Source organism: Marmota monax, unplaced genomic scaffold (genome assembly GCF_021218885.2).
Source record: "Marmota monax isolate L192 unplaced genomic scaffold, Marmota_monax_Labrador192_F-V1.1 WCK01_AAM20220418_F8-fsc00112, whole genome shotgun sequence".
Classification (NCBI taxonomy): domain Eukaryota; kingdom Metazoa; phylum Chordata; class Mammalia; order Rodentia; family Sciuridae; genus Marmota; species Marmota monax.
The window spans coordinates 4,035,631-4,059,448 of record NW_026692073.1 but is presented as its reverse complement, the minus strand read 5'-3'; the positions used below and the strand labels follow the sequence as shown (position 1 = coordinate 4,059,448).

At 33.5% G+C, this 23,818-nt stretch overlaps 1 protein-coding gene across 2 annotated transcripts in view; it reads right to left on the bottom strand.

Moving 5' to 3' along the window:
• Bmp2k (BMP2 inducible kinase) overlaps positions 1-23,818 on the bottom strand; it is a 130,953-nt gene that overhangs the window by 79,877 nt on the left and 27,258 nt on the right. For both annotated transcript variants that reach the window (XM_046459248.2, XM_046459241.2), the window contains exons 2-3: positions 13,264-13,382; positions 8,629-8,734 (exon numbers count right to left, since the gene is read on the bottom strand). In XM_046459248.2, coding sequence (XP_046315204.1) covers positions 8,629-8,734; positions 13,264-13,382 — 225 coding nt within the window. The remainder of the gene's footprint in view (positions 1-8,628; positions 8,735-13,263; positions 13,383-23,818) is intronic.

The window sequence follows — 23,818 nt, the reverse complement described above, 5'->3', positions numbered from 1 at the left end:
AAAAAAGTCATTTTCATATTTTTTAATAAATGAAATCTACCACAAACAAAAAAATTAAATGCCTTTATGATCTCAGGTAATGAGAAATTGGCTTTTTCATAATTCTCATGTAAGAATGCTTGTTATATCATATTGTATTGATTTAATTACATTTTTTGTATTTTACAACTCAAAGATCAGAACATATTATGATAGATGATATCCAATAATAATATTGCCCATTTTTTAATATCTTAACATCACTGAAATTGCAGTTTTCTTTATAATTGATGATATATTTGATGTGAAGCAGAAGTTATTCAATACTGTGCTACTTACTGCGTAAACTGTGGTAAATAAAAAATAAGTTTTATATTATTATCATGGAATTTACAATTCAAAGGTAGAAATAAATAATTATACAAATACATAATCATTTATATATAATAAAAACAAGAAAATTTAAGATAAAAGAAACTATTTTAATTGGTGAAGGAGGATGGGAAGAAGAGGGTATCAGATCAGGCTCCTCTAAGAAGTAATATTTATGTCAAGACCTAACAACTATTAGGAATTAATGAGGCAGAGATTAAGGAGAATGCTACACTAGTGATAGTAAATTGTATATAAAAGCACCTCAGATTTGGGAAAGAGCTTTGAAGACTATGAATAACTTAAAAAAAAAAAAAAAAAGTCAAAGCTCACAGGGTCTATGAAGCAGAGAGAGTGGGGAAGAGGAGAGTGATAAGACAGACAAGGAATAGCCAGATTGTGTATTTTACCTTAACAGTCCAAGAAACTTCCTGATCTGATTTTTTAAAAGATTTACTTGATTATGGGGTAGAGGAATCAAAAGAGAAGAAATGGAGAAATGAACTAAGACACTAAATCTGTAATGCAGGTTAAAAAAATAACAGGTCTAAGGAAATGACTAAAATCAAACAGCCATACATATACCATTGAGCCTTGAGAAAATTATAATATACTATGATAACTGATAGTAACCACCATTATATTTTAAGAATAGAAAAAATATGATTCATAAAGAAGTATTCTATAAAAATCAAATTTGGGAATTTAAAAAAGTATAAAGCTTATATTAACTTGAAATTTTTTTTAATAAGGATGAATGCTGGATACTCTACAATCTGTAAAAAGCAACAAGTACATTTGTTGCTTTTGTTATTACTATATAAACAGCAATCTCTTGTCTTTATCTTTTCTTTTGAAATTTTAAAGCAGAAAAAAACAAAAAAAAAAATTTTACTTAAGAATCCCTGGAGTGGGGATACAGATCGGTGGTAGCATTCTTGCCTAGCATGCATAAAAGCTCTGGGTTAGATCCCCAGCCTGACAAAGGGGGGGGGGGGGGGGAAATCCCTGACTTTTCAGAAAACTCAGGGAAAATTTGTTCAGGTTATCTCAGAAGATTGAGAGACACCTAAGTGGGCAGCAACTTCCTTTACTCCCTTGTTCAGCAGTTTCCTTGGCAGATGTCTATTGTTAAACTAGGGAAAGTCTGTTTTAACTAAAAATTAAACCAGAAGAAAAATGTGTTCTTGATATTCATACACAAACATGAAATATCACTTCACAGCTAAAGAAATCATAACCTTGAACTCATTCCACCTCTTATAGTGTTATAATATGCAGGATAATTGTAAACAAATGTTAATTTCCTTTCTTCTCAACAGAGATCTTTCAAGTAGAAATCCTTAATCACAAAAACCAAGTCCCCAATAATAACTAAAACTGTATATGAGTTAAATTTCAAATGTAGAAATTTTTTTTTACTCAAAATCAGAGTTTTGTGAAAATTAAGTAACAGATGAAAAACAGTAAAAAAAAAAAAATCAGATTTGGAAATCAAGGATTACACATTGAAGGTCTGTGCATGTAGATCTCAAGTCTATCCAGATTTTCCAAATAGTACTATCTCCTAAACAAAAGATGTTACATTCTGTTGAACTTAATAAGAAAATCAAGATTTTTCTAACCTCTTAAAGTTGTCCAATAACCTTTATGTCTGAGTGTAATTATTATCACTTAATTTAAAAACCTCAAGTAAAACCTATTACTCCATTTAAATTTTAATGCCTTTCTTATGAAATTATTCATTTTTAACAGTAGTAAATTGCATTACTGTATTCAAATCTTCAACCTTCCCTTTTTCAATAATCTTTGCCCTGTAATTCGTTGCTCCTCCCAGTAAAATAGGCAGAGAACATCTCTTGCTCTTTGATTAAGGCTCAGTCATGTGATTTACTTCTGCCAAGAGAAAAAAGTAAAAGTAGCAATATACCTAGTCCCAAGCGTAGGCCTTAAGAGGACTCATGTGCTTCTGCATACACTCTTATGTTTCTACCATCTCTATGAGGAAATCAATAGCTTCCTAGTGCCAGAAAGAGGATGAGAGACATGTGAAGCAAAGCTACTTCAACTTATCCCAGATTGCCACCTGGCATGTGAGCAAGCCCAGCTGAAATCAGCAGCGCCACCCACCACATTCAATCCAAAACAGCTGGCCCACAGATAGATAAGCAATAATAAATGACTATTTTATGCTATTGAGTTTGGAGATACTTTGTTATTAAGCAAAAACTAGCAGATGTATAATTCATAGGAACTTAGAACTCCTAAAAATAGAAATTTTTAAATTCATAAATTTTCATAATTTATTTATACATTATTCATAAAACAATAGAAATGTTTTTAAAAGGCCAATACAGATTTCTAGAAGTCTGGATATCAGAAAATTGGCAAATTAAGCAGTAGCAAACTATAAATTTGCAGAGACAAAAAATGATTACACTTCATAAGAAATTATTTTAAACAATGGATACCTGAAAACTTATAAGGGTATATTGGTTATATAACACATTTTTCTACTACCTATATAGTTTTATTCCAACATAATCAAAACCAATATACCCAACTATTTATATTACATTGGTTCCCTTACAAAAGTGCCTTCATTCTTAACGTACAACTGACTTTTATAAAGGAAGAGAAGAATATTCATCCTCTGCTCCTCCAAATGACTTCTCCCCCATGGGAGAAAAAGGAACTTATCTAATTGATTAATCTGAAAAAAGGAACAGAGCATACTCAGTTCAGGCTTCTGGATCCTTCTCCTAAAATAAAACTGCCCATTCAGATGGTACATGCTGATCTGTACTACATGTAGTATACTAATTTAGCCAGTGAAATATTTGAAACAACAACAAAAAAAAAACTTCTTGCATAAAAAAGAAAGCATAGTTAACAATAGGAAATTTTCAGAAAAAAAAAATTAAAATTAAAGGAAAAGAGAAAATTTTTTTCACTTTTTTTATGATACTTGGGATTGAACCCAAGGGGTACTCTACCACTGAGCTACATCACCGGCTGGCCTCAAACTTGTGAGCTCAGCTTCTCAGTTTCTGAGATTAGAGACATGAAGAAAAAATATATATTTTTAAGAACTAAAATTTAGGGGACTGGGTATGTGGCTCAATGGCAGAAGCATTTGCCTAGCACGCAGGAGGCCATGTGTTCAATCTCTAGCACTATGCCCTCCCCCCAAAAGATTAAAATTTATATCTACAGAAATCAAAAGATTTGCATCTCAAATAAGAGCAAGGTATATTTTAACAAAAGAACATTGAAAGATCAATAAAGGATTCTTAGAAATTAAAATGGCAAAAATACAAAATTCTATAGAACTCAAAGCTACATTAAGGAATGCTTCCAACAAAAGTAAAATTTTTAAAAAGAAATAAAATGAGGATGAAAAGAAAATCAAAAGAATAATTTATAAAGACAGACATCTTTAAAAATTAACAGTCCAGAAACAGAACAGAAAAAAAATGAGAGAAAAAAAGTGTCCCACAAAAAGGGGGGCTACCAAAAACACCCAAATGAAGGAACATAAATTGTGAAATTTCAATATGCTGAAGATAAAGGAAAGTTTCTAATTAAAAGTGTCTTTGGAGAAAAGAGGTCACATAAAAAAAGTTAAGGAATCACAATAGCATCAGACCTCTCAATAGCAATACTGAGAAAAAATAATAATGTCATCCCAGTTTTGCATTAATATTATTTCTAAGCTACAATCAGCCAAATTGTAAGCTACAAGGCAGCCAAATTGGCAACCAAATATGAATGCAGAATATTGATATTTTTATATATTTTAGGTTTCAAGAATGTTTCCTCCCAAATTCATTTTATCAGAAAGTTACCGAAAAATATACTCTTCCAAAAGAGGGAGTAAACAAAGGGGAGGCATAAGTAGCAGAGAATTTAAGAAAAGAAAGTCAAGGGGAATTCCCAGAATGACAACTAAATACCGTTTAAAATTAAGTAGGTGGCCAGGTGTGGTGGTGCACATCTGTAATCCCAGTGGCTCAGGAGGCTGAGGCAGGAGGATCAAGAGTTCAAAGCCAGCCTCAGCAACTTAGTGAGGCTCTAAGCGAATTAGTGAGACCCTGCCTTAAAATAGAAAAGACTGAGGATGTGACCCAGTGGTTAAGCACTCCTGGGTTCAATCCTTCTACCCCACACCCCACCAAAATAAATAAATAAATAATTTTTTTAGATAAGTATATATATATATATATATATATATATATATAAGTTCATATATATATATATATATATGAACTGAAGTCTCCCCAAAGCAGGTTTTGAAGTGAAGGAAAAAGCAAAACTGATACAAGTATTGAAATATTTAAACATACTTCATAATGATTTGTACTTCTATTAAAGAATGTGGGGTAAAATACTAATATATTTGAAGAAACCAGACAAGTGAAAAATGAGGTAATTATTAACTCCAGGAAAAACAAGCTGTACAAGAAAGGAAATGTAATTATACACTATTGCATGTCATCCATAAATGGCAAACAAAATAATTAAAACACTTATTTAGGCCATGAACTAAGTAAGCATAGACTACCCTAGGAGTAAATCCTCATCTTGAAAACAATATCTAAAGCATAAATTAGAAACAGCACTAACAAGCATTCTGCGGGGCAGAGTGGGAGGATACCAGGGACTGAACTCAGGGGCACTCAACCACTGAGCCACATCCCCAGCCTAATTTTGTATTTCAATAGAGACAGGGTCTCACTGAGTTGCTTAGCACCTCCATGTCTTGATCCTCCTGTCTCAGCCTCCCGAACCACTGGAATCACAGGTGTGCACCACCACACCCAGCTTAACAAGCATTCTTTTAAGAACAACCCACCCCACAACCCCCCTGCCCAGAATCACATACTACTCTTGATTTTCTAAGTTCCTTCTCTTTTTTACTCTCAGAATTTCACTAAAACGACTAGTTCTCACTTGCATAATATAGTGCAAATATAAAAGAAACTATGAGAAGAAACATCTCCTTTATTTTAAAGTCACTGCATCTGAGGAGAGGGACGGGGAAGGAAGCTGCTGAATTAGCCATAGTTTAACAGAACTATTTGATTTTTTAAACCATATACATATATTACTTTGATAAAATTTTAAAATTCATATAAAATATAGCCTGATGATTCAAACATCAGATAAATATTCTCGTTTAATTCCCTCTTTAAAATGCTTCCTGGACTAGGGGTGTGACAGATTCAGTGTAGTGCACTTGCCTAGCAGGCTGAGTTCAATGCCCACCACAATAAAAAAGAAAGGAAAAAAAGTCCTCCAGGTGACAATAAAACTCAAGTGGGTTTATAATTATTTTTTATTCAATTACATTAAATTGTAAGTATAGATAGAGCATAATGGCAGCTAAGTGAGACTCTCCAATAATCCTTTTCCCATAAACACACCAATTTGTACCCATATTCACACATCATAAACCACCTTCACAAAAGCTAAGGAAGCCAGGTGAGAGACTGCAGTGCCTGGTTTTAGTATAACAAAAAGAAAAGATATGCTGGAAAAAGCAGGAAGGAAAGAGTTGCTGGGGTCATCCATCCCCAGACTGGAGACAGGTGCTTTCTGCTTGAAGGAATTGAAGGAATGAAGTCCAGGTCTTTGAGTCAAAACTGAGAACCAGGCCTACCATAGAGAAACCTATTGCTGGGTGAGAACAAGGACCCCAACCACCTTTGGGGTCATTGTTCAATATCCAAAGACTGAATCACTGGAACTGCTTTAAGCCAGGTGACAGATTTCTTCCTCCATCCCTCATCCAAGTTAAGCAACAAGATAGGAAGCAAGACTCCATTTATTTGGAGACATTACCAAATTCATTCCATGAAGCCAGTATCACCCTGATACCAAAACCAAAGACATATCAAGGAAAGAAAACCTCAGGCCAATATCTTTGATGAATATAGATGCAAAAATTCTTAATAAAATATTGCCAAATGACATGCAAAAAAACATTAAAAGATAGTGAACCACGATCAAGTGGGTTTCACCTCAGGGATGTAAGGCTGGTCCAACATACAAAAATAAATAAATGCAATTCACCACATAAATAGAGTTAACAACAACAATCACATGATTACTTCAACAGATGCAGAAAAAGCACTGACAAAGAAGAGCACCCATTCATATTTAAAACACTAGAGAAACCAGGAATAGAAGAAACTTACTTCAACACTGTACAGGCTAAACAGGACAATCCCAAGGCCAACATCACACTGAACAAAGAAAAACTGAAAGCATTTCTTCTAAAAACTGGAACAAGACAAGAATGCCCACTCTCACCACTCCCATTCATCATAGTTTTAAAACTGTAGCCAAATCAATCAGAAAAGAGAAGGAAATTAAAGGAACACAAACAAAGAGAAGAGTTCAAATTATCTCTGTTTCCCGACAACATGATCCTACAATTAGAAGATACCAAAAACTACACTAGAAGACTTCTAGAACAGAAAAATAAATTTAAAGTGCAGGATACAAGATGAACATACATAAATCAATCAGTTTCCTATACTCCAATAATGAATCTGCTGAAAAATGAAATTAGAAAAACTATCCCATTCATAAATGAACTCAAAAAAATTAACATACTTGGGAATTAAACTAATAAAGGAGCTCTGCAATGAAAACTATAGAACACTAAAAGAAGAAACTGAAGAAGACCTTAGAAAAGGGAAAGACCTCCCATGTTCTTAGATAAGAAAAACAATGTCAAAATAGCCACACTACTAGAAGCATTATATAGATTCAATGTAATCTCCATTAAAATACCAATGACATTCTTCACAGAACTACAAAGAGAAGTTCTAAAATTCATTTGGAAAAATAAGAGATCCAGACCAGTCAAAGCAATCCTGAGCAAAAAGAGCAATGCTGGAAGCATCTCAATACAGGACTTCAAATTATACTACAGTACTACAGTAACAAAAACAGCATGGTAATGGCACCAAAACAGACATGAAAAACACTGGAATAAAACTGAAGACACAGAAACAAACACACATAAATACAGGTATCTGACCCAAGACAAAGGTGCCAAAAATATAAGCTGGAGAAAAGACAGACTTTTTAACAAATAGTGCTGAGAAAACTAGAAACCCATAAGTAGAAAAATGAAACTTGACCACTATATCTCTCACTCTGCACAAATGTCAACTCAAAATAGATCAAAGACCTAGAAATTAGACCAGCAACTCTATACGCCAAATACTCAAACATGTTGGTACAGGAACTGACATCCTGACCAAGCCTCCTAAAGTGCAACAAACAAAACAAAAAAAAAAAAAAAATCAAAATTTGGGATGGCACCTAATTAAAAAGCTTCTGGTACATCAAAAGAAACAAAAGTGTGAAGAGAGAGCCTACAGAACGAGAAAACATCTTTGCCACTTGCTCCACAGATAGGGCATTAATATCCAGAATATATAAAGAACTCAAAAAACTTAACATCAAAAAAGTAATAATAATCCAACTAATAAATGGGCAAAAGAATTAAACAGACAGTTCTCAAAAGAAAAAATACAAATAGCAACAAATATATGAAAAAAAATGATCAACAACTTTAGCAATTAGAGAAATGCAAATAAAAACTGCATTAATATTTCATGTCACTCCAGTCAGAATGGCCATTAACAAGAATACAAATAACAGTACGTACTGATAAGGATGTGGGGAAACAGGTACACTCATAATTATTGGTGGGAGTGCAACTACCCTGGAAAGCAGTACAGAGATTCCTCAGAAAACTAGAAATGGAATCACCATATGACCCAGCTATCACACTCCTCAGTATAATCCAAAAGATCTAAAATTAGCATACTATAGGGATATAGCCACATTGATGTTTATAGCAGCACAATTCACAATAGACAAACTATAGAACCAACCTAAGTGCTCTTCAACAGATAAACAAATAAAGAAAATGTAGTATATATACACAATGGATTATTAGCCATAAAGAAGAATGAAATTATAGCATTTGCCAATAAATAGATGAAACTGGAAACTATCATACTAAGTAAGATAAGATAGATACAAAAAGTCAAAGGTCAAATGTTTTCTTTGATATGCAGAACTTAATCCAAAATAAGAAAAAATGGGGGGGGGGACAGTTTCCATCAAAATAGAAGATGCATTAATAAATGTCCATGCTCAGATACAAGCTGTCCTGGGAGAAACCAAGATACCTAGTAACTCATACAAGAGGAATTTTTTTTTAGTATAATATAAATGCAGACAGATACTTACCTCGACAATATTCCATCAGAATAAGTACTTCCCATACATTATCGCTAATTGAATTAACAGCACAGTCCAAATAGCCCACAATATTTTTATGACCAGAGAGCTCTTTCTGTAAAAAAGAAATAAACCTTTTAAATTGGAAAATGTCCACATGTACATTAAACCAGTATCATTAGCAATAGTCTGAAGCCTAAATTAACATATTTAATGATTTTCTAAAGGTAAAAATAATGCGTAAGTATGAAATCTGACGTATTTCAAACAGCCAAAAGCTTCTATAGTTTGATGCAAAGTTTACTTGTATGAGACTGTCATTTCATTTAAAAAAAAAAAATCAACAAATACTTATTTTTAATTTCTATCAGGAAAGCTTCCAAAGTAGTAATAGTATTATTATTACAATATAGTATTATTATTACAATTAAGTTTTGGGGGACCCAAGAATAAAATATGAAAACTGTTACTTAATTTATTTTTAACTAAAAAAACAATAATTAAGTTCTAATATTAATGAAATACTCTCATTCGTTTGCCTGCAACATACTGAAACATATGGGTATATACATTTATTACATGTACTTTTAACTAAATAACTTAAAAACTGAACTAAGGTACAAAAAGTTGTGAAAAGTACCCAAATGTTAAAGATAACACCAATAACACAATAACGTAATTTTAAAAAATAACAACAAAATGGCAAATCTGGATTCTCTACTCCTAGTGCAAGGTAATCATCTGCATACAATGATTTTAAAACAGGGCTGGGGATGTAGCTCAGTTGTAGAATGCTTGCCTATCATGCATAAGGCCCTGGGTTCCATCCTCAGCATCACAAAACAAAAACAACTACCCTTATCACGCTTCCAAAAATCTAATCAAGTCTATTTAGAAACTAAAATCCAATAATGAAGAATACCATTTTAAATGAATTTACAACCACTGTCATTAATAATAAGCTATGCAATATAATGTAATTAATAATAAATTATGCAATGTAATTTCAGATAAGGGGTAGTGGTCACTAAATATGTGTTATCATTTAGATATGAGAAAGCTCATGTGTGAGACAACACAGAAAGTTCAGAGGTGAAATGATTGAATTATGAGGTTTAACCTAATCTGTGCATTAGTCTTCTCCCAGAGACTAAGTGGGTATGTATACAAGTAGGGTGTGGCTATATAAGGTGGGTCACTGGAGATGTACCTTAGAGGTATATATTTTGTCCTTGTTGAGTGGAACTCTCTCCACTTCTGTGTTTCCATGTCCTGAGCTGCTTTCCTCAGCCACCCCTGTCATAACATCCTGTCTCACTCACGTCAGGCCCTAAGGATATGGAGTCACCCATCTATGGACTGAGACCTCTGAAACCATGAGCCTCAAAATAAACGTTTCCTCCTTAAAATTATTCTTGTCAGGTCTTTAAATCACAACAGTGAAAAAGCTGACTAAAACAACATATAAGTAACGTATAAATATGTAATACAGACTAATAAATACTTATAAATAGTAATATACAGAGAAATGGGTCATCAAAAAAATTTGGAAGATCACCATTCCAAAGAGCTAATCTCTCTTAAAATACATTCTTCAAAGGTATAGAATTATAAAAATTCTAGTGAAAGGATGAATTACGGCACAATAGTACAATATCTGGCCACAAGTTAGAGAATTTGGTTTAGGCTTCACCATTATCTTGGAATAAATCCTTTTCACCCTTCTGAAATATCTTTACCTGAAAACAAAAATCGTGGCCAGGCACAGTGGCACATGCCTGCAATCCCAGTGGCTCAGGAGACTTATAAATATGAGGCAGGAGGATTGAGAGTTCAAATCCAGCCTCAGCAACTTAGCAAGGAATTAAGCAACTCTGGAAGACCTTGTCTCTAGATTCAATATTTAAAAAGTGTTGGGGATGTGGCTCAGCAGTTAAGTGCCCCTGGGTTCAATCCCCAATACCAAAAAAAAAAAAAAAAAAGCCCCAAAGCCTAATCATGACTAATCAAGCTTAGGAAGAAAGACAAGAAAAGCCAAATTCAAAAGTCATATTATATAAATGATAAATGCACTATTTTCAGATAAAACGTATGTTAGTAAAGATGTTGATACAAAAAAAAAAAAAAAAATCCCTCCTAGGAATAAGAGGAGTTATAACTCAGTGATGGAGCTTTTCCTTTTCCTTAACATGTATGAGGCCCTGGGTTTGATCCCCAGCATGAAAAAAAGAAAAAAAAAAATTCCCCTCTTTAGTGTTGAACAAGTACACTGACAATGACATTAATAAAATATACTGGCCAGGAATGGTGGTGCACACCTGTAATCCCAGCCTCTTGGGAGGCTGAGGCAAGAGGATTGCAAATTCAAAGCCTCAGCAACTTAAAGAGGTACTCAGCAACTCAGTGAGACCCTGTCTCTAAATAAAAATTTTAAAGTGTGTGCGGGGGGGGGGGGGGGGGAGACACACACATACACACACAAAAAAGACACAGTTTGGCAGTTCCTCAAAAAGTTAAACACATAATTGAGTATAATGGCACATGTCCATGATCCCAACTATTCAGGAGAGCAAGGAAGGAAGATTGTGAGTTTGAGGCCAGCCTGGGCAACTCAGAGACCCTGTCTCAAAAGAAAATAAAAAGGACTTGAAACATGAAGAATAGTTTTCTGAATTCAAAGTGGGTCTGTGAGTAATTAGGGGAGGAAGCTCGCTCTCCACTTTTCTTTCCCCCCCCCTCTCATTTTTATTTCCTTTATATTCAGAGCAGCAAAGAAAACTTTTGACATAAAGTATTATGTCAAATTGTACATTATTGTTATTAAGATCTTATTGTTTACAAATCATATGAATTTGAGAATAAAAAAAACAAATATATTTTCAAATGAAGCATAAAAAAAAAAAAAGGACTGAAGATGTAGCTCAGTGACAGAGCATGCTTACCTACCATGCATGAGGCCCTGTGTTCCAAGCCCTGAGTTCAATCTCCAGTACCATACCATACACACAAAAAAAGTTAAATACAGAATTACCATACAACCATCTATTCCAGTCCTACATGTATATAATCCAAAATACCAAAACTACCTACTCAAACAAATCAATGTTTACACATATTCCTATTATTCACAATAAATAAGACCAGCCTAAATGTCCATCAAATTATTTTTTAAAATCCATCAATAGATAAATGGATAAACAAATTGTGGCATATATATACAATGGACTATTATTTGGCCAAAAAAAGAAATGAAATACTAATACACACTACAATGGCAGAAACCTCAAAAACATTATGCTAAGTGAAAGGAAGACACAGAAGATCACACATTGTAAACTCCCATTTATAGAAAATTTAAAGAACAAATAAATCCACAGAGATTCACAAACAAAAGGGTATTTGTCAGAAACTGGAGAAAAGGGAGAATGGGAGCAATTACTCAATGGTAGGGAGTTTCCTTCTGGGATATTGGAAAGGTTTGGGGATGAGATAGAAGCAATAGTTGTACAATACTGTGAATGTACTAAATGCCACTGAAATGTTCACTTATATTATGTGAATTTCACCTCAAGACAAAAATATACACATACACGTACATGTACACATAAAAGCAACTGATAAACAACAGAGGAAGAGAAGTGAGAAAAGAATAAGCAGTCATCCATAGCACTGAGAATAAGCAATGCTGGAAAAGAAATTTTTATAATTATTTTTAACTATGAAGTTAACTAAGGGTCATTGAAGTTTTTAATGGCCTATTAATTTTTTCTTTTCCTAATACTTAAAAAAAAATTCTCTCTTGCTGAAGGAAACCTCATCATAAAGTACAGAGTTCTCAAGAAAATCAACTTTACAACATAGTTTTTAAAATGAAAAGCAAAATTAATTATTATTTACGAATATAAATAAATACATTAAATGTTTAAAACATGATGGGAATGTTAAATAACAAATTCAAAACAGTGGTTTCTTTTTGAATGAGAATAGCACAAGACTACAGATGGGGAGGAATACAGAGAAGGCTCCAACAGTATCTGTAAAGTTTTATTTCTTAAAATGGATGATGGTGCTTATTACATAATTATCTAAATTTTTCTATCCCAAAAATATTCCCTAAGTAAAATTAATATAAGAAAAGAAAAAAGAAACAAGAATAGTTTGGCTATTGAGCCTATAGTAGAGAACAGAGGAAAGAAGAGGGAATGAGGCTGGCTGTATTTAGCTTTAAGTATGGCTATATTGAATGAACTATAAATTCCCAGATAATTTTCAGATTTAATGATCTTCAAAAGTTTTCTAAATTCACATAAACTAATAAGCAGTTTTCCTAAAAAGCTTATGAACATCACAATATAAAACCCAGAAGAAAATACACTTAATTAAGCCAAGCATGGTAGTGCATGCCTATAATCCCAGCTACTCTGAAGGCAGACACAGGAAAATCTCAAGTTCGAGGCCAGCCTGTGTAACTAAGCAAGACTCTGTCTCAAAATAAAAGATAAAAAGGGCTGGAGATGTAGCTCAGTGGTAGTGTATGTTTACCTTAAATGCACAAAGACCTAGGTTTAAACTCTAGGGAAGGAAGGAAAGAAGGAAGGAAGGACGGACCCAAAATTTCTAAAACAAAATTACTTTTTTACTTACCATAATTGTAATTTCCCTTTTACAAATGTTGAGGTCTGGCATGTTATTGACATACATTCTCTTCAATGCACATCGAACTCCACCATTAGTACGCACCAGAAAAACTGTGGAGAATCCACCTAAGAAGAGCAATTACAAATTAATTTAAAGAATCAGAAACCACTGTCAAAATAATGTAGTAGCATTTTGGACCTTCATATCAGAGGAAAATAAACAAGTACTGTACCCAAGACAAAAATAAGTATAGTAAGAGCTAAACAACCAGAAGCAAACCACTGGGTCCCTGCATTCATCACAAAGTAGCACTTATGGGATTAACATGCTTCTCAAATGAACCTGCTTTTCTTTAAAAAAGCCAATATACTGAAATTTTACTTTCTTCATAGGAATACCTGATATGTAGTATATCTAAAACTGTCACAATATAACTACATTCTGGTATATGCTAGTGATTGTCTACCCATCAGTCTACCCCCTATTGTGATGACAAAGCACTAACAGTTTGATATGTTAAATGATATTAGACATCATGAAGATCACATAGTTGGGCTGCTCCTTCAACTCTAAGACAACCATGGAAATTTCATTTCTTCTTATCAGTCTACCCCCTATTGTGATGACAAAGCACTAACAGTTTGATGTGTTAAATGATATGAGACATCACGGAGATCACATAGTTGGCTCCCTCCTTCAATTCTAAGACAATCATAGAAATCTCATTTCTTCTTATCAGTAATTGATTTAGGAACAGGTATGCAACCAATTCTGACTAATGTGACATAAAGTAAAGCCTGCTGTGATTACAAGAAAAGATTTTCCACCCAGTTAAAAGAAATTGATGGGAAGGGCCCTGCTCTCCTTTCCTGCTTTTGGATTTTGTTGTGAAAGAGTGTTTTGCTTAGACATAACACAGCCAAAGTGTGGCCATGATCATCAGAATGATGATCCCCACTACACTAAATGCTGGGTTACTGAATTAGCCAACCTTCTTCTAGAACTCCTGTAAGATAGCAAATGTCATTATTTATGCCACAGATATTTGGATATTCTATCCATACCTAAAAAAAAGCATCATATATGAAACACACAAAATTAGAATAAGTATTTTAAAGAAAAAAAAATACTTCTGTGATACTTTAACAAAGAATTTCACCTAAGATTTTTTTAAATTGTCCTGGGGCTGAGGTTGTGGCTCAGTGGTACAGCACTTGCCTAGCACACATGAGGCACTGGGGTTCGAACCCTAACAGCATATTAAAAAATAAAATAAAATACATAAAGGTATTGTGTCCTTCTACAACTAAACATATTAAAAAAGAAAAAAACTTGTCCTGGCATAGAACATTCTATAGCTTAATTATAATTTTTTTTAAAATGATGAGTCACTTTTCTTAATTTGATAGTCTTTATAAAGCAGCATTCTCAACAATAAGTCACCTGTAATCCAATTTGACACAAAGCAAAGAAAAGTAAACTATTAGGAATAAACAATAGGGAAAAAGATCTACTAGGAGTCTCCAAAATCACTATAAATTCATTCCAGACATTCCATACTCTACAACTGCAGTTACAAGAAACTGTACAATTCCCATTTGTAAATCTTATTTCCATGTATGTAACAGAGATGAAATTAACCACTTTACAAGGCAGTTACCAGAAAGAACATATGATGATAATGTTGGAAAAAAGGTAGTTCTGGTCAAAGTTCTACAATGCAAGGCATTACTTTAAATTACTTCATTTAAGGGCTGGGGTTGTGGCTCAGCTGTAGAGCACTTGCCTAGCACATGCAAGGCGCTGGGTTTGATCCTCAGCACCATATGAAACTAAAATAAATAAAACAAAGGTATTGTATCCAACTACAACTAAAAAACAAAATATTTGGGGCTGGGATTGTGGCTAAGGGGTAGAGTGCTCACCTAACACGTGCAAGGCCCTGAGTTCAATCCTCAGCACCACCACATAAAAACAATAAATAAAATAAAAGTATTGTGTCCAACTACAACTAAAAATAAATATTTTAAAAAATATATTGTTTAAAAAGTGCTTCATTTAGCATTGATTTCATATTCAAACATCAAAAAAAAATCTAAAAGTAAAAGACCTACTAATGAAAAGCCACTTAAATTATTACTCAAGTTTTATTTGGTTACAAAAATTAAGGACAATGCTGAAAGTATAGAGATAAGGAGTTGGTGTGAATATAGGTCAAGAGAAATCATTTAAATAGCCTTTGTTTTGAGACATTTATCTACCAGAGCAAAGTTACCTGTATCAATAACATAATGCTAACCAAACATAAGCTAATATCAGAACTGCCTGGCATGACAGAATGTGAATTTAGTTTTTGAACAGGTTTCATGTTTGAATCAGCAGGTCTAATAAAGCTTTGGAATATGTATTGCTAAATATTCTCCTACTTGTTATACTGTTCTACTTTTTTGTTTGTTTTAAATTGCTTATAAAGTGGAAAGCAGGTTTGCCCAGATGATTCTGATGCACAAATTTATATGGCCACTAAACCAGAGAAATAGTTCCTGGAGGAACCATGGATCCCATATACCTATTCTTATCCATCCGTAGATCATTGTGATTTTATCCCTGTGAATTAGGGAAATGAGGAAAGAGTATTAACTAGGTTTTCTTCATAAAAATCATCCCTAAAGTGAATGCTTTCCAATTCCACTAATCCTTATTTAGAGACCTGGTCAAATATTAAGTTTCCAGAACAAAAGTAATGCTTACCAACTTTAAAATATGACTTATGCCTAAACATTATAAATAGTGATCGCCCTGCTTTGAGAATGAAATTGAATAATTTATTTGTATTTTCCAAAATACCATATTTTTCAGAATTTCCTGATTATTAGCTAGTATTATTTCTGGTTGAAGACTGCACTTAGTGGAAAGTAAGTAGTTAACCCATTAAAGGAATCCAAGATAAGAGTATCCTCCTGCCACCCATTCATATCTAACAAATTCTTTAGAACCAGTTAGGGATATAGCTCAGTGGTAGAAAACTTACCTAGCATGTGATAGACCCCCAACAGTTCAATCCCCAGTACTGAAAAATTAATAATAATAATAATAATAGGGAGGGAAGAAGGGAAAATAACTCTTCAACACTTATTTTTCCTCACAGGAATCTTTCATGACCAACCCACTTTCATGTTCATCATTCACTCAGGCACTTGTACCTAAAGTTGACTACATTATCATGTACTTTAGTTCTCTACTCATTTCATATCAATTGAAATAAAAACATTAGCAGCAACCATACATCCCACTTATTATATATTTCTAGGGTTGAGGATGTAGCTCAGTGGTAGTGTGCTTGCCTAGCACATGTAAGATCTTAAGTTCAATTCCCAGCACCATAAAAAAAAGTTACATTTTTCTATGTCAATTCAATTCTATGAAGGCATAATTGTTACTGATAAATTTATAATTTTAAAATTTGACTCAGAGGGTTTATTAAGCATTCTAAATGTCCTCAAAATCCCATGGAAATAAAAGTAGTGACATTGATTTGACAAAGTGAAAAATAAATGTGTATTAATGAAAGTAAATATGAAAAGGAGAATGGTAACTTTTATTATTTGTAATTGTATGAATTGTATAGCTACAGGAGTTTCTGCCCATTCACAGGAATATACTCTAAAGAACAATGATTCTTAGCCTCCTCTAGCTATTTTTCCAGGATAAGACATGAGTTACACCAGTGAAAAAGTCCATGAGATACCTAGTTGATATTTAGCCTTTTCTCCCTCTACACATAAAAGGAGTAATCAGATTAAAAGGAAGGAGTGGCCCTTGTTAAGGTAATTTCATACAGGTTTTACCAGATGTTTATAGAAACGACTGGTTTTAAACATTAAGATACTCCTCTGTAGGGTTCACCTCCTTTACCCCCATGTTTTTAAATATAATATTATACATATTGCAATAATATATCAATTCCTACCTGGAAAACCCCATGATTTAATGATCAATAGTTATATATACCATAATTTAATGATTTCCAGAACAGTGGCCATTTAGATTATTCCGGATTTTTTGTCTGTTTCTTGCCATTAACAATAAAGTTGCATTAAATACTTTTATACCTGTATTCTTAAGGGTAGATGCTTTTGTTCCTATAAAAGAGATTCTTAAGATAAGTCAGTAAAAGGAAAAACAAAAACATTTGATACTGCTAGAATATGTGCTAAAAGGTTGTTGCAGCTTCCACCAGCAACATTAAAAAAGAGCCAATTTTCTTTTACCTTCATCGGAAATTGCCATTTTAAATTTTGCCAATCTGATAGGAAAAGTCTCTCATATTGTTATTTCTATCTGCATTTCTCTGACTACCAATGGAAACTGAGCATCTTTACCTCAGTTTGCTGGGCATTTATATTTCCTCTTCTGTGACTTAACTTCATATCCTTGGTCCCTTTTACTAACAATTATCTTTTTCTTTCAATTGGTAGGAGGGTATTAGAACTCATAGTCAACATATAATAAGTACAAATATTTTCTCCTGGTCTTTAATTTCTCCTGGTCTATTATTTGTTCAATTGGCTTAAGGATAATGTCATTTACAAGTAAAAAAATCACATGTAATATTTCTAGAAATATAAAAAATAGTGGGAGTATATGCTAAAGCTTGCCTCAAGATCATAAATAAGAAACTTTTCCTTTACATACCATTATAATGTTATATGGTACAAGGGGTGTATGTTTATCTAGTAAGTTGCATATGCGAGTTGGAGGTGGAGGAACTAGAGATTCAAGCCAAGGGATGTTCTACCACTGAGCTATATCACAAGCCATTTTATTTTTTATTTTGAGAGAGTGTCTCATTAATTTGACCAAGATGACCTCAAACTTATGATTCTCCTATCTCAGCCCCCCACCCCATATCACTGGGATTACATGTGTGTGCCACCACAGGTGGCTTCATAGGTAATTTTTTAAAGAAATGTATGGGGAAGACAACCTTGGAGAGCTCAGCATAAGAAAAAAAGAAAAAAATTTAAAAATGGTATAGAATCTCCTTTAAAGGAATAAAAAAATTATGACCAGATATCAAGAAGATGAAGACAGACATAACAAGCAAAACTGCTACAGAGTAAAACACATCATTAAAAAAATTCACAAAAGTCAACAGATTTCCAATTAAGATATATATGGTAGTCATACATTAGCATTTACCTCCACACCTTTCAAACAATAACTAAAAGGACTTTGAAAGGCACAAATCTACACGGTCAAAGACAATGAAAGAATCGAGATATAAACAAATTTGTGAAAGATGGAAAATCTTATGGACACATTTTAACAGAAAAACCAACTAAGGAGCTGATTCCAGCAGGGAAGGAATAAAGGTGGGCAGGAAGCAATCTTATTCTAATGGCATAAAGTTGGAACCATTAAATAATTAGGAATCCTTTGAGAGGAGGGGTAGCAATGGAAAAATAAGATTGACTTAAGATCTTCATAGAGGCTTCAAGATTCCCCACCTCCTTCCTCACAGCCAGGTGAACACTTGCTCATGGGCAGAATTAATTAAATCAGCAGTATATGTGGGATATTGTGCATCATTTTTAAAGCATGGAGATAGAAAAGGGGAGGAGAAGGAAGGTACAGCCCTAAAAAACAAAAGAATTAAGTAAAAATCTAAATACTGAAAGAAAATGCACCACACCTGAACCCAAGTCTTATTTTTCCAACTACAGGAACTTGCAGCTAGGGATTCAGGGCTAATCACAAAAGAAGATAATAGAGAATTTCTCTTCTGGGAAACTGAATGGAAAAAAAATATATAGATACTGAAATATGGGAGTCATAGTTAAAAAATAGCTTTCTGTTTCACCATACCAAAGTAAAGCCTCAAATCAAGAAACCTCACAATTTGTCAGATTGCTTCCAATCATCACTCTGAAACTTTATTCTTTAAAAAGAACAGACATAAAATGATGATTAGATGTTCATAGAATGCCTCTAACGTGACAAGAGATGAAAAACAAACAGAAAAATAGAACTTTGAAGAGGTGCCGAGAGCCAACGAAATTATCTAAAAAAACCTATATTCTTAGAGCTGATGAAAGATATGTAGTCATGAAATACAAGCAAGGATCCTACAATGGAGATATTCAGAGAAAAAGAAATGACTTCCACAACTTGTAAGAAATCAAAAGTAAAAATTTCAACAGAGAAGCTAGAAGATAAAAATAAGAAGGTCTTTCAAAAATTTTCCAGAGGATAAAATAAAAAGAAGAGAGGAATATTAATGACCAATCCAGCAGAGCCTGTTGTAAAACAAAAGAAGTTCTACGGGGAAAAAAAAGAAAGAAATATATTGAAGGTATAAACACACATTCTAATCTGCAGTACATGGGTTTCCATATGTAAAGGGTTCACTAAGTAAATATTCAGTACATTGAACAAAACTGAAGATCCACATCAAGGCTCAAAATTTTAGAAGGCTCAGGAAAAGGAAGGAAGGGAGAGAGGAAAAAGAAATCCCAAAAACTACCAGAAAGAAAGAATGATTGTAAATGTGCCTTAGTTAGGAATAGCTTTAGACCTACATCCATAGTCTATCACCTTACAAAGCAGAATACATGTGTAAGCATGATTAAGCTAAATACTATTTTTAAATTGACATTATATATGGATGACATAATTTTACTAAATACTTCCTTCTCTAATTAAAATTATGCCAAGAATTTCTAAAACAGCTTTAAGATGCTTGCATTTCCACAGTCATCATAGAACAATCATTGCAAAATAATTATATAATAATATTAACAATGCCAATAAGCAACAGTAAAACCATCCAAAAGATACTCTAGAATCCACATCCTACTATAGAATGGCTTTTTAGAAATTCCATATATTATATAGTAAGGAAGACTGAATATTCCAATAATCATTTTAAAGAAGGGATCAGCAAGAGAAATAGAACAGAATCTGGTCCTTTATGTTAATAGTAGATATCATGGGATTAGAGATTTTGAAGCAGTAAGCCCTGCTAGGCATATAGTAGTACTCCCATATCCACAGTTTCACTTTCCATAGCTTCACTTTGTGGTCCAAAATATTAAATAGAAACTTTCAGAAATAAACAATTCATAAGTTTTAATCTGCAACTAAGTAGTGTGACAAAATCTCATACTGTCCTATTTCATCCAACCCTGGATGTGACTTGTTCCTTTTTCCAGCACATACACTTAGTAGTCAGCTTGGTAATCAGAAAACAATGGTGGAGGTATCTCAGAGCTAGTGTTTAAGTAACCCTTACTTAATAATGGCCTCAAAGAACAAGAGTAATGATGCAAAGGAGGCATCAGGGCATAAAACATGGAAGGCAGATGAACTCTGCTACTATGTGGCAATGAAACAAGGCACATAAGAAAAAAACAGTATACATAGGGTTTTATACTAACATTAGTTTCAGGCATATACTAGAGGTCCTGTAATACATCCCCCTTGAATAAGGAGGGACTAATAAACAGAAGACAGAGGACAGAGTAATGCCCAGTAAGTTAGTAGGCACACAACATTGTTTGTTTAATGGATCAATCAATGAAAGATTTTTTTTTCAATGAAATATTTTTAAAATGCTGTTAATTTTTTTCTTAGAATCCAGAATGGGAATGGGAAAGCAAGTTCTCTGTAGTAGTACAAGACATTAAATACTAACTTCACTAATATTAATTTTGTGACCATAATCAAATTAATATCTGAGTTCTGGCTTCCTCATATATTCAGCAGAAATAATAAGATCTCCTCATAGGACTATTCTAAAGAATAAATGTGAATATGTATTGTAATTACTATCCTGCTGCTATTCTGCTTCAACACATGAAGGCGGGATTTAGACTACATATTCTAACCAATATGAATAATGAAAACAAACATGTGGCTTGATAAACAAACTAGTACAAATACAGTGATACTTAAAGAGACTATATACTTCTTAAACATGTCCAATCACTTGAGAATATATATGTATAAGAAATGTATATAATTCATACCCAAAAATCAGCTTTATAAAATAATATTTCATTTTAAAGATTTAGAAATTCAAGGCAGCTAAAGACTAAAATAATTTTTAAACACAAGAACACATTTCTATGCTTTTTTTTAAATTCTGTGTCAATTAGCAATTCACTAAAGCCTTTCAAAATAATGTCTAAATGAACATCTCCAATGTTCAGTTTAGACAAATAACCTAATAGTTGATTATGTGTATTAAAAACACTATGAATGCATTGAGTCTATTATCAAAGAAAAAAATACATATCTTTGTCCCAGTTCCTGATACAGAATTCTTTAAAACATTTAAAATGCCCTGATATGCACATGCCACGGCTAATGAGGTGATTCATCACAGAGCCTCTATATAGATTCAGAATGAAGGCTGGTTTGCCAGAAAAAACAACTAGAGGTTAGATTAAAGGACTAAGAACTTTCAGGCCAATCCTTCCAAACTCTGAGGATGGGAAAGGAACTACAGATCACAGGGGTCGATGATTTAATCAGTCATGCCTATGTAATAGAGCCTGAATATGAACTCTGAATAAGGAGGTTCAGAGAGTTTCCTGGTTGGTTTACATGCTGATGTAATGGGAGAGTGGTACACCCTGATCCCACCGTGACAGAAGCATCTGAGCTTCTCAAACTTCCAGTTGTGCTATGTACCTGCATACTCTGTATCTTTTATAATAACATGGTAATTAAGTGTAGCACTTTCCCAAGTACTGAATAAGTCATTCTAGCAAATTATCAAACCTGGAAGAGTCATGGAAACCCCCAAATTTGTAGTCAAGCCAGTGACCCCTTTTACATGCAGCTGGTATCTGATATAACAACAGACTTGTGGGTCTGCACCCCTGAACTTGTTGTATGTGTTCTATAGGTAGTTTCAGAATTGAATGGTATCAGAGAATTCTTGTTGGAACACATCTTACTTACACAAAAGTAGAAGTTATATCTTATTTTTTGTTTAGATATATGTGCTAAAGCCAACAATTGGGAAACTTTAAATTTACCCGTATTCAAAACAAACTCATAGGGTCCAAAATGCCCTAAAAGTCAGTACTAGATATTTTAGAACATACAATATTGAATATGTACTTGGTAAATATACATATTTATACATATTCATACAAATATACTTCCTTCACATTGCACATAACTTCTTAAAATTCACACATCTTCGTGTCCATACCATATAGCATGCTTGGTATTGCTTACTAGCAGCTCTTTTCCACTCAGTGTGCATGGTGGTGCATACTTATAATTCTGATAATTAGGGATGCTGAAGTAGCATAGCAAGTTTAAGGACCACCTGGACAACACAGCAAGACCCTGTCTCAAAAGATAAAAAGGGCTGGGGATGTGGCTCAGCAGTAAAGTGAGTTCAATCCTCAGTACAAGAATAATGAGGAGGAGGAGGAAGAGAAAAAGAACAACAGCAATAACTACTTCTGGAAGGCCTCACACCACAGTAAATGCACAATGAATAATCAATGTGCTCAGAACACAACTGGTAAATCATCTTTGAATTAAACAAACTATGCTTCCCACAATGAAGAAAAAAAATGAGGGAATTTTCTGAATGTCTTCTTAAAACACATTTCTTTGATATAACCTAACTTTAAGTTCCCCATATATTACAAGAAATTAACTTAGTCAAGCATACTTTGCATTCAATAAATTTCTTTCAGCTTCTAATCAGTATTTTCCAGAGAATAAAAATCTAACTTGGAAGAAAAAAAAAGTAAAAAAATAGAAAAGAAAAAATTATATACCATTAGTTTCCTGCAACCAGGTTTCTCAATTCATTTTGTTGCCCAACTAATTGAGGGACACTGTTTACAAAAATGACAAAGACTGTTATGAGACTGGAGGGAAAAAAAATCTAAATTAAGGAACACAAATAAGCAATGAGGAGTAGGATATTTAAAAATTGATCCACCAATTTTTAATGTTTTGTTAACATGTAACAAAATTCTGGGCAAAGGTTGATGGAAAATAGTATATTTATATCATGCCCAAATATCAAAAGGAAATATATCCCTTTTATAAGGGATGGATCTGGTGGTCAAACATTGAGACAACTTGACATGTTTCCTGATATGATGCGATACAAAATAAAAAACATACTTATTAAGTATCCTTGCCAAAAACCTTTACTCTGATAAACCTTTAGACCAAACTTCCAGCTACAGAAAACTCAGGGGCCAGAATAATAAGGAAAATAACAGAAAAACAAAAACAATCAAGACAAAGATAGAAGTAAAACAATAAATAAAAATTAAGGGTAGCCAGGCACAGTGGCGCACACCTGTAATCCCAGCAGCTAGGGAAGCTGAGGCAGGAGGATCACAAGTTCAAAGCCAGCCTCAGCAAAAGCAAGATGCTAAGCAACTTAGTGAAATTCAAAATAGGGCTGGGGATGTGGCTCAATGGCCGTGTGCCCCTGAGTTCAATCCCTGGTACCAAAGACATTAAGGGTAGAGGGATACTCTAGATTTTAAGACATTATAATCAAATGCAATGG